General features: G+C 32.8%; 1 protein-coding gene across 2 annotated transcripts in view; it reads left to right on the forward strand.

Annotated features, from left to right (window-relative positions):
• Positions 1-587: 587 nt before the first annotated feature.
• ccdc186 (si:ch211-225b10.4) overlaps positions 588-12,747 on the forward strand; it is a 55,588-nt gene continuing 43,428 nt past the window's right edge. For both annotated transcript variants that reach the window (XR_012388060.1, XM_009306762.5), the window contains exons 1-3: positions 588-705; positions 5,574-6,388; positions 8,376-8,502. Coding sequence is in view for 1 of the 2 variants with exons in the window: in XM_009306762.5 (XP_009305037.2) it covers positions 5,595-6,388; positions 8,376-8,502 (921 nt within the window). In the remaining variant the exon portion in view is untranslated. The remainder of the gene's footprint in view (positions 706-5,573; positions 6,389-8,375; positions 8,503-12,747) is intronic.

Below are 12,747 nucleotides of genomic sequence, written 5' to 3' on the forward strand. Positions count from 1 at the left end.
ACTTACCTTGTGAATAATGTATCATGATTTATTTATTTATTTATTTATTTATTTATTTATTTTTGTGTACCCAGTTTTATTACACATATTATGGTTAAAAATTAATTGGATATACCTTGCTTTAACTGGTTTACAATAATCTGGATTAGTATCGTCATCATCATCATCATCATCATCATCATCCTCATCATTATTGCTGTTATTAATATATTTAGATTTTATTCATAGTTAATTGCCAAAATAGTAGTTTTGATATGGTATTTATATAGTTGAAAAGCTAGAGCTAGAAAAACAGAAGGGAAGAGTCTTTAAAATAGCCTATTGACTTCCGGGCAGTTTAGTTTGATAGATTACATCATAGAGAATACATAGCTAAGACTTTCTTCAATTTTGACAGTACTGTTGTTCATTCCAACACATATACTAGTTTCAATGTAAATAAAATGTATGTGGTCTTTAAATAGGTAGTTTACAAGTTATTTTTGGGCCAATGTAGCTCCACCTTTCGGAGAGATTTAAAGCTGCAGTTCAGAGTAATATATCTATTTCCATCTCCGTCTTACTAATTCTTCGCTATCAGTGCGTTCAGTCAGGGGCCATATTGTTGATGTGTCACATCGGGAGGAGATCACTCACACGGACTTGACACTCACTATTCATTAAAGCAGCTAGAATATGGCGTTTTAAATGGATTTAACGTAACCGGTAAGTCTTATATTTTGAATTGAAACACAAAGGTCCTGATTACAAAAGCGACTGTTTATATAATTAGCCCGAAAGCTAAGTCAGTGGGTGAAGTCAATGGCAGCTGGCTATACTACAGTTATTAATGTATTATCAGTTATATATACTATTATTAAACACATCGTGATGATAGGATTAATGTCATGTCGTAATCGAATATGGTTGTTAAAACACATCTGATCAGAATGGGAATGTTTACAAGGACCTGATCTTAACCTTACTGCAAAATTTGAGTTGGTTTTGCTTTTTTAAAATGTTTCTGTAAATGGCCATTCTGTAATTACTGATGTTATCGTAGTGACTGTTTGAGTTGAAAAGAAAAACGGAGATATTTTCTTATTAAACACGTTAAATGTTACATATTTAGGTGAGTTAGCAGGTGTGCTAAAGCTAACTGCACCTGTGTGGGAATAACAGTATGTGTCGCTTGACTTGTTACTTTAAAATTAACAATACGATATTACTACAACGATTATTTTGTTCTTTTATTGTTGTTTATGGCTAAAATAACGTGGTTGGTGTGCTAAAAGGTCTCAGTGCTTGTTTTGTGGGCAGAACTCTGTCCATCCTCCTCCCCCTGTAGAATTGAAGAAGACATACACTAACGTGATGTGTGAGACTAAAGATAAAGAAACAATGACAAGATCAAACACAGATAAGACCAAAAAATAAAGGAAGTTAACCTGGAGAGGAAATTGCTTAACCTTTCAATGTGAGTCAAAAACAGAAAGATTTTCCTAAAAAGTGTGTTAGCATTTAGTATCTACATTTAAAAATGTCAGCGAGTAAGAAATTAATATTTACAGTTTGGTGACAGTGAAGATTTTCTGCTATGATAGAGGTATGGGAAGCTGGTGACCTTTAAAGCTATAGTTGAGTTAATGGCATCCCCACATCGTGTGAGACAAATGTGGTTTCTCAGTATTTTTGAACTTTGTTAATATTTGCTAATATTTTATAATCCAGTATATAAGAGCCAGAGTCGGAAAAGCAACATTTTGAAACTTTTAAATGTTGATTTAATTTGTAGATTTGTTTTGTTCTACATTTTTTATGTGAGTTACAGATGACACATGTATGACTAAAAATATACATTATCAAGCATATTTAGAACAAGAATAATTTGATGGCATTAAAAGATTCAATTTAGGATTCATAGTGCAGCCCCAAAATACCAAATATTTGTGATTTTAAATCTTTTTTATTTTGCCGCAATCTTTCAAATTGTTTTATTTGTTAGCAAGAATGTATTATCACCTAATCTTTTTTTTTTATATATATTTTTAAATATTACAGGTCAACATTGGTATGTAGTTTGGTTTATTTGTTACATGTTACCCTGAAAGATGATGTAATTTTTACTCAACAAAATTATAGACAGTGGTTTTGTGCACAATGTCTTCTGTGTATAAAAAACTGTTTTGTGAGTTTAATTTGATGCAGATCTTACTTTTCTAATTTAGTAAATGAATTTTTTTTTTCATATTTAAATCAGTTTCAAGTGAATTAAAATATCAATACAAATTATAAAAACAAACATTCTGTATTATGCAAGCTAAACAGTTGGTAGAGTTTATGCATTGCTTGTTCAGATGTTTATTTACAGGGGTAAAGTTAACCAGTGTTTTTATTGTGTAACATATTTAAAAATTATTTATAAACAGATTTTAGCCGTTTACTATATGACCTGTTTTATTTCACAACTTTAACATTCCCAGAGTTAAAGAGGCTAACAGGGATTAAACCTTAAAATGAGGTAAAAATTGTTGTTGTTTATTTTAATTATCATTTATTAGACAGTTTTGTGCCTTATGTCTTCTGACTATTTAAAAAATCTCTTTTGCAAGTTTAATCTCATGCAAACCTTAAAAGGCTTCTAATGTAAATGGAATTTGTTTTTTTTTATATTTTAAGTACAAGCCAATTAAAATATCAATACAAATTATGAAAACAAACACTGCATATTTTGAAAACTGAACAGTTGGTGGAGTTTGTGCATTGTGCAGATGTTAATTTACAGGGATAAAATTAACCAGTATTTTTCATTTTATAGCATATTTAAAAATCATTGACAATTTTTAAAAAATATTTTGACAGTTTACAATATAGTCTGTTTTGTTTCCCAATTGTAACATTTTTAGTGTTATCAATTATTTAAAAAATATATATTTGGACAGTTCAGAATGTTGATAGTTTTGTTTCCCAACTGCAACATTTCCAGAGATAAAAAGGCTAATAGGGATTAAACATTAAAATGCGATTAAAATGAGGTAAAAATAGCCTTTTTTTCTTTATCATTCATTAGACAGTGGTTTTGTGCTTAATGTCTTCTGACTATAAAAAAATAAATATCTTTTGCGAGTTTAATTTGATGCAAACCCTGAAAAAGGATTCTAATGTAGTAAACGGAAACATAGAGTTTTTTTTTATTTGTTCCAAGTGATTTAAAATATCAATACAAATTCTGAAAACAAACACTGCATATTTTGCAAACTAAAGAGTTGGTAGATTTTGTGCACTGTATATTTTGTGCAGATGTTAATTCACAGGGATAAAGTTAACCAGTCTTTCCATAGTATAAAATATTTAAAAATCACTGACAAAATTCTTTTTTTTGATATATTGATCGTTTACAATATGACCTGTTTTGTTTCCCAATCGTAATATTTCCAGTGCTAAAGTGGCTTATAGGGATAAAACCTTAAAATGATTTTTTTCTTTATTAATAATTAAATATTTTTAAAATTAATATTAGAATTGACTGTGCAACACAAGGCTTATAAATAAACCCTGTGTGTGCACTCAGGCTTTTCAGGCCAAGGTTCATCCCTGCCTCTCACACAAAGGTTCAGTCTCACAGCAATCACCAAAAATAGGTCTGTATTGTAAGAACCATCCTAATACTATTCGTAATACTTTTCTTGATCATCCTGCTTTATAGGCTGTTAGGCTTCTCACCCAGTTTCATCTAGCAATGTAATTCACACTCAGTGCCAGAGCAGTGTTTTCATTTATGTGCCTCATCTATAGGAATTTAGCCAAGAATGCTGTGAATAAAGCACTGAAACTTATTACAAAAGTGTTGTATCAGGCACGATGGGTGTGAGTAGGGTGGACCACTTAAGTTACACAATACTAACTGGCTTCACTAAACTCAGTCCAGGTTGAGTGAGAGTTGTTTCTCTGGTTAGTGAGGGAGTATTTCACCACAGTCATGGAAATGTGTGTGTTTGGACGGTTGTGTAAACTATGAATAGGATAATTCACCCAACTGATAATTCTGTCATAATTTTCTCTTTATTATCATTCCATCTAAGATTCAGTTGACGTTTTTGTCTTTTTTTTTTTTTAATCAGGAGAATGCTAAATAATTCTAATTAAATTAAGATTTGCAAATATGTGAAATAAAGGGAAGGCGACTCAGTGGTTAGCACTGTCACCTCACAGCAAGAAGGTTGCTAGTTTGAGTCCCGGCCAGTTGGTGTTTCTGTGTGGAGTTTGCATGTTTCCCTCACAGTCTATAGACCTGTGATAAATTAGAGGCTAAGCCGAAGGAAAATGAATGAATAAATGAATTAAATAAATAAAGGGAAATATGTTGTTAAAAGGATAGTTCATCCAAAACTTTAAATTCTCATCAGTCATCTTGTTTTTTCAACAGCAGTTTTTATTTTAAACATCGTCATTTCAGTTTAACAAAAAAATAAATAAAATAAAAGCAAAAATAATAATACTAAGTCATCATTTACTCACTCTTTTTTAGTTGTTTCAAACCTGTTTCTTTTTTTTCTCTCAAAAAAAAATATTTTAAAGAAAGCTGGAAACCTTTGACTTTTATATATTTGTATTTCCTAATATGAAAGTCGGTTTTCAGCTTTTTTTTTAAAATATCTTCTTTTGTGTTAAACAAAAGAAAGAAACTCATAAAGGTTTAAAACCACTTAAGGGGTGAGTAAATGGGGATTTTCATTTTCATCATAATTCATATAATTATCCATTTAAAATGTTAGGTTTATTCCACAGATTGATAAATTTGCTTTGCATTTTCAGCCACATGTTAGTTTTATTTTGCCTATAGTTTTTTTTTTTAAATCTGGAAGCCATTGAAGTGAAATCTTCTTTAAAAGTCTTGTGAAGAGAAAGTTTCTATTCGTTGTTTGATGTAATGTCAACTGAAAGGTGAAGAGAGGGTGGGACATGGAGTAGCTCCTCCCCTGTATAAAAACAACAAATGTTTTTTTTTTATTTAATATTTTTTTATCACAGCTCAGCCAGTGAGAGTTGTTGAGCTCAAGTGCATCAAATGAGAAGCATATTCAAAGGGACAGAGCATGTCAGATACTAGAGAGCATTTGATTAGTTAAGATTTGATGAAAAACCAAAGTATGAGGTGACCGTGACGTGAAAAAAAGTTGATCGTTGAAAAACTACAAGCTCTGAATGTTTATGTCAATTTTATATTTTCTTAATTCCCATTTTGTCACTGTTTTGAGCCACACTAGCTAATAGATATCATTAAAACTAACAAAATAAAACTAACATTTATTTATATATATATATTTTTTTCATTTTAAATTAAATGTTTTTATTTTAATGAGACCTTTAATGCTCTAATGTAGAGAAGACATTTTGGGCTGTAAAAACATATGACGAGACAAACATTGCACAGACTATATATTAGCCAAATTATATGCTTTATTTGCTTTTGATGGAGTTATTTTATGGCTGCTTAATGCTTATCATTGTCAATCATAAAAGTCCCGTTTTATCAAGGGGCGCTGTTTTGAAGTTTACATGCCTGTAACTTGTGTGTGTGCTGTATTTTCCAGTGCCAGCAGCTGAAGGAGATCATGGAGCCTTTGGATAGTCAGAGCGAACTGAGCCCTGCCTCTGATCCCTCTCCAAGTCCAGAAGTCAGCACGGGTCTGGAAGAGTCAACCGACGTCCTTAGCAATGGGAGTGATCCTGTTTTACAAGAACAGGAGGAGGAGACGGAGCCAGACAGTCTTGAACTAGATGCTTCTCTTTCAGGTAGTGTTGACAAAGAAACTCAAAGACAAGACACGGACATGGAAGTACAGGAAGATGAAGGAGCTGGAGAACATGCACCGGCTGATGTTAACATTAGCTGTGATAGTGGTACAGCCTCCATCGAAGACTCCAGGACTCAAGATAATGCTGGAGAATCCCTTCCTGCTGTTCTTGATGGACAATTGGAATGTTCTGGGATTGAAGAAACAACGGATGCACTTCCACAATCTTTTTCGTCTGTTTTGAATGGGACAGATGAGTTAAAAACAGCCAATGGGCAGACAGAACTTACCAGAACTCATATGACTCCTACATCATCGTCTCATGCCGAGGAACTGCCTGATGTTGTTTCAGTGCTTCAAAACTCTCAAACCAATGCCAACTTGAACCCATATGACACAGAGTGCAGTAGAAAGCTGTTGTCGGAGATCGAGCGCTCGCTGTCACAGGAGTCTCTGCTGGATGAATTGGAGGATGAGCTGTTGAACAGTCAATCTGAGGGCGTTCGGAAGGGAAGTCACCCTAATGGGCTTCAGAAGGACCAGAACTCCATGGTTTTATTCGAGAAGTGTGTACAGTACAAGTACTCGCAGCAGGAGAAAGCAATCAAGGGGTAGGCTGTTGATTAATGTCATTTGGCTCTGAGAGGTTATAGTCCACTAGTGCTAGATTTATAGCAGCAGGAGACGGTAAATCATTAGTTTAATTTGACATTCTTACCAGCATTAAAATTACACTTTGCTATCTTCATTGTCATTGTTTGTGTGGCAATAAATTCTACCTATTTGTCACCATAGAAGTATCAGACAGTCAAGGGAAATGAAACAGAATTATATTTATTAATATTAATTACAGAATTTTTAAATATAATTTAAAGGACAGGTTTAGAAGCTGTGTTTATATCATGCATTTAGGTGTAATAAACATTATAAAGGTTTATTTAAAGTAGTGCTGGTCAAAGATTAATTGTGATTAATCATATCTAAAATAAAAGTGTGTTTTGACATTATATATGGAATGTGTATTGTGTGTGTATATGTTGTATACACACTTACATAGAAACAAAACTATACATACTATTTTTATTGCATAGATATTTACATTTATATATCATTTGTTATCAAATACATCTATATATGTTTGTCATGGTGGTCTGAGTAACAAAGTTGAGAATCAGGGGGTGGGGGGTATGTGGTGTTAATAACTTTACCATGGACCGATTTTAATGCGGCGATTGGATGTTATACCAAGGTTGATGACGGGTGGGGGTGTTGGTGACTGTACCAAAAAGGTGAGGCACGGAGGGTGAAATTATGGTAGTTTTGGTTGCTGGTTCGAGGCATGAGGCATTTCATGAGGTGAAATGGGTAGGCTAATTTGTCTGTAGTGTATGAGTGTGTATGGATGTTTTCCAGAGGTGTGTTGCGGCTGGAAGGGCATCCGCTACGTAAAACAAATGCTGGATAAGTTGGCAGTTCATTCCGCTGTGGCGACCCCAGATTAATTGAGGAACTAAGCCAAAAAGAAAATGTGAATGAATGAATGAATAATTTAAAGTCAGTAGTTTCTGCTTTCCAACATTCTTCAGAAGGTCTTCTTTTGTGTTTCTCGGAAATTTGGTTAGGTTTGGAACAAGCGGAGAGTGAGTAAATAAAGAGAGATTTTTCATTTTATATAAAACGTATATAGATTATAATAAAAGGTAATAGCTAGTTAGTATAATAATATTGTTATTAAATTAAATAGAAAATAATAATTAAACCTTTATTTCCAGTAGTATTTTTTTCTTCTGTATTTTCCTACCATTTTTGTAAAATTTTTAATACATGACATTTTAAAATCATGATTATCTTTTATTTTTATTGATAATCAAATTGTGAGTGCTTTTTGTGAACTATTAAATGTGATTGCATTAATTATTCTGAACTATAAAAGTAACATTTTATTCAGAACAGGATGAATGATTGTTTGGAGGATTCAAAAGAGCAGTTATGCATTCAGAGTCAATTTTATTTCATTCATTGAAAGAACTGACCCATAAGATTCAAAGAACACTCATAACTCAAGAGTTCTAAATGAAACAGTGCCTGCACTAAATATTTGTTACTGCAGCCTGCAAGTAAAATCCACACAGTAGATTGGTTGTGTTTTATTTTATTTTTTTGAAAGCCCATAACTCCTGTAAAGGATGATTTATGTTGTTGTGGTGCCATTGATTATTTTAAGCTGTGGTCACCCTTAGTCTTTCTCCTCTAAACCCCCCTCCTGTTCTGCCTTTATTAATTTTTGCAAGGGCATCTGGCCGACTCTCATATTGGAAGCGGTCCACAGCCTGCTGTTAATATCGTCTGAACAGTGATGCTCATAGACACCTGTTTTCTATGCTAATCTCACATTGCCTTTTTACGTTATGGCATATTGCTGTCTGTTACTTAATTGAGAAAAAGAATAGCACTTCTTCTTGGTGTGATTTTAATCAACATTTTAGCACAAATATGCTTTATTTACCAGTCAAATCCTATATGACACAAGAAGTTCAACAGCTAAAGTACATTGCTGTTTGCTATTATTAGTAGTGAAAGCTGGTAACTGTTTTTCAGGTTGCTTGAAGAGAATAAGAAACATCAGGAGCTGATTCTGGGCATCTGCTCTGAAAAAGACAACATGAGGGATGAGCTGAAGAAGAGGATGGAGACAGAGAAACAGCATCTTTACACCATTAAGAAGGTAATGGCAACCATATGTTGTTTGCTTTGTGTTTTATACGTTTGAGTTTATGTCTGTCCAAACATTGTAATACGCTGAAGCATTCAAGAAACAGTGGTGCAAAATTTGTGCAGTTAAGTGTAAAATTCACATGTTGCCTAAAGGCTATGCATACTTGCATTTACTATGCAAATATTTGCAGTCATGAGATTTTCGAATGTTTGAAATAATTGTCTAATGCTCATCAAGGCTGCATTTATTTGATGTACACAAAAAAGATGGGTTCCACACATTTCCTTTATGGTATCTTAACACAAATTTTTTTTACAAATTTAAGTGAGTTAAACATAAATCAATTAAAATCAAATAAATCGATGCTTCCAGCCTCTGCCGCTGAGACTACAGATCTGCACAAGACGTTTGGTCCGTGGATAAATTAAAATGGTGCCCAACTCAGTCCGGTTTCTCTAAAGTTTTTTTTTTTTCACTTTCGCCAATTTTTTTTCCCTCTCTGCTGTTGCCACTAGCTTGCAGGGGTTTGAGAACGGTAGAGCTACCCATCGATGGATCTGCTCTGCCCAGTGTTTAGACCCTCAGTAGTGATTATTAAACCACACTGAACTGGACTGAACTGAACTACACTGTTCCAATGTACTATAATCTTTTATGTAAAGCTGCTTTGACACAATCTGCATTGTAAAAGTGCTATACAAATAAAGGTGAATTGAATTGAATTGAATTGAATTAAGTTGGCCTCCAACAAACGTCAAGAATTGTGTTGATTTAGCTCATTGTAGATAAGTCGGTTGAACAAGCAGTGAATATAGAAATTCAGTTATGTTGTGAAAAGTTATTATATAAAAAATAAATACGGTGTATTTAAATAAATTAGCAATGTATTCATGTTGTGTAAATGTAATCACCAAAGACTACTCCAGTTTCAGTAGGGGGTTGATACTTTCATTGTACTTCATTGTTTTCATTTCATTGTTGATACTTTCATTTCATGATTTTTCCAGAATTATTCAATGAGTGAATAGTACTGTTTAACAGCATTTATTGCAAATATTAATCTTTTGTATGTTCATAACATGCCTTTTCTGTCACCTAAAAATACTATAAAACTATATTATAAAATAAAATATAAAAGAATATATTAAAATCTAATATCATATATTATATCATTAATATAATTATATTGTTTTAAATTTGTATTTTATTATATCATTGTAAAATTATAGGACATTCTACTAGAAACGTACATTATCTTTTACTGAAATAAAAACATAAATACAGTGAATAAAATGTATTTCATCCCAAACATTTTAGAAAGGGACTGATGGTTGATTTCTGTAAAGGAATATGTCATTCATTTGGTACTCAGATTTACAAATGTACAAACCCTGTCATTGTCCTTGTCCTCAGCCCAACTGAACCTGCAGCTTAAATAGTTTTGTAATGATAAAAGCTGTTATTTAGAAACAAAAACTTTAGAAATAGCAAGTTTAAGTTGTTATAAATATAAAATAAAAATACATTTACAATTGCCCCCATGTTTCTGTCAGTCCTGTCACAATTGAGGTAACAAAAAATGTCTGCAATACATCTTTAAGGCTATGACTTGGAAGTGACTTCATTTGATGGAAAAGAAGCGGACAGTGATCATGGGTGTGTTCTGAATTTTATGATTTTATGCTTGTTTTTTGTTAGATTTTTTTTTGGGGGGGATGACAAGCTTAAAGGTCAGGCCCTGTCACATTTTTTATAATTAAAAATGTTTGTTTCTGGTAGAATGGCCCTTTAATTGAAATGTTTTTTCTAGTTGGTCACAATAACAAGTGTTTAGTTTCCAGAATAAAAAAAAATCATATACAGTTTTCAACATTCAAAGTGAATTAAATGTTTTTCAAATGTTTTTCAAAAAAAGTTTAAGGACACTTTGAAGAAAGTTGACGATCCACTTCAAATGTTGACTACTGTATATCATATACAGTTGAAGTCAGAATGATTCACCCCTCTTTGATTTGTTTTTTCTTTTTAAAATATTTCCCAAATTATGTTTAACAGAGCAAGGAATTTTTTTACAGTATGTCTGATAATATTTTTTCTTCTGGTAAAAGTCTTATTTGTTTTTATTTCAGCTAGAATAAAAGCAGTTTTTAATTTTTTAAAAACCATTTTAAGGTCAAAATTATTAGCCCCTTTAAGCTAATTTTTTTTCCTGATTGTCTACAGAACAAACCATCGTTACACAATAACTTGCCTAATTACCCTAAGCTGCCATGTTATCCTAATTAACCTAGTTAAGCTCCTAAATGTCACGTTAAGCTGTATAGAAGTGTCTTGAAAAATATCAAGTAAAATACTAGTTACTGACATCATGGCAAAGATGAAATAAATCAGTTATTAGAAATGAGTTAATTAAACTATTATGTTCAGAAATGTGTTGGAAAAATCTTCTCTCCGTTAAACAGAAATTGGGGAAAAAAATAAACAGGGGGGCTAATAATTCTGTCTTCAACTGTATATTGTACAATTTTTACTATTCTCTATACTCTATACTATACAGTTTAATTTCTAGTGTATTCACTAGAAATCTCAATGGCGTTATTTATCATTTAACTGCCTTTTCAGGACCTGAATGGTCATCCACCACTGCCCCTTGAGAACTGATTAGAGAACACTTGTTTGCTGAAGAGCTTTCATCTGATACTGGAAAAACGGGTTTGTGTGAGAGTGACCCTTGGCTAAGCCAGATCATAGTTTAGTCTGAAAGAGCCCTCTATCATAGAGGCTAAGAACACAAATCAAACTGAGCGGCCTGGGGAGGACACATGGAGAAAGAGTAATTAAGTGTTGCAGTAATGACATGAAACTGTTGTGCTCGTTTTGTTGTCATGGTTTCTCCTGAAGTCAGAACAGGCATCTGAAGCCACAAAGACAAACCCTTCTTCTGAATAAAGGCTTGCCTGTCCCTTTACTATTGATTGTGTTGTAGCATCGTGATGAAAGCTTAACACTTATTTTATTTATTTATTTATTTTTTACACGTGGTTGCCAGAATGGGAACTATTTATGTTTTGATACCCAAATAGAGCCTTATTTCTATTAATTTAATTCAAGGGTCACTTATTTAAATTTTAGTTTAATAGAATGGACGCTACATTTAGTAACACAATATGTTGCGTTCAGTGTGGGGTAAGTTACTTTAAAAAAGTAATAGATTACAAATTACTTGAAAATTGTAATCTGATTAAATTACTAATTATTTCATGTAAAAAGTAATCTAATTATGAGTTACTTTACTTAAAAGTTACTTTCAAAACATATAAAATATACCTATAAAATACAAAATAAACTGCAGGTCTTTCAGTCATTTAATACTCACTGAAAACATTACAATGGGATGATCACACCATCTTGACATATTCAAAAGAGTTCAGCCAAAACTTAAAAGTCTGCCATCATTCACTTTTTCCAATCCAGTTTGTTTTTTTTTTTACACAAAAGAAGACATTTAGAAGAAAACTGGATACCTGTAGCCATTGACATCCATAGTATGAAAAGCACTACAGTGTTTGCGTGTTCTGTGTTTGCCTGAGGTAATTAGTCTACCGAAATGTATACATTCCAAAGTATAAAGCTGATCAGGCAGTCCTTGTCACGTGACTCACGGTTTTCAAGTGGGTGTGCCTGGGAAATGCGAGCGTGAGCACTATGCGCTCCCATTATATGCGCGCAAGCAAAAGACGCGATATGTAAATGGCCCCATAAGCAGCTACACTTCTCTTCACATTGAGAAGAACACCTTCACTCCCAATCCTGCACAAAATTTAAGTTACACTGTTGGGCTGCTGTGTTTTTTGTTTTGGGGAGCTGTTGTTCTCCTCTGTGACGAGTATTGTCGTAGAATGCTTTCTGTTCTGGTGCTTAAACAAGTTGTTGATTGAGTTAAAAGCAGTCGAAAGTTCTATAGAGACTGGACATAGACTGCATTTCACAGCAATATTTGTTTTCACACTCAATGAATTCAAAGTAATGTCTGTATTTCTATTTGAAGAAGCAACCACTCTCAACAGCAACCGTTTCAGCTCGCTTTTTTACAATATGAATACAATTTCATCAGATGGCTTGAAGAGCTGTATTTGTGTGGGAAAGAAAAAAAAAATTGGTTGGGTCGATTTTGAAAGGTGTGAATCCTGTATATTAAAATAATAGAAAAATAAAATACAATAATACAAATATAGAAAAGTCAAATAAACAGTT

Source organism: Danio rerio, chromosome 12 (genome assembly GCF_049306965.1).
Source record: "Danio rerio strain Tuebingen ecotype United States chromosome 12, GRCz12tu, whole genome shotgun sequence".
NCBI lineage: Eukaryota > Metazoa > Chordata > Actinopteri > Cypriniformes > Danionidae > Danio > Danio rerio.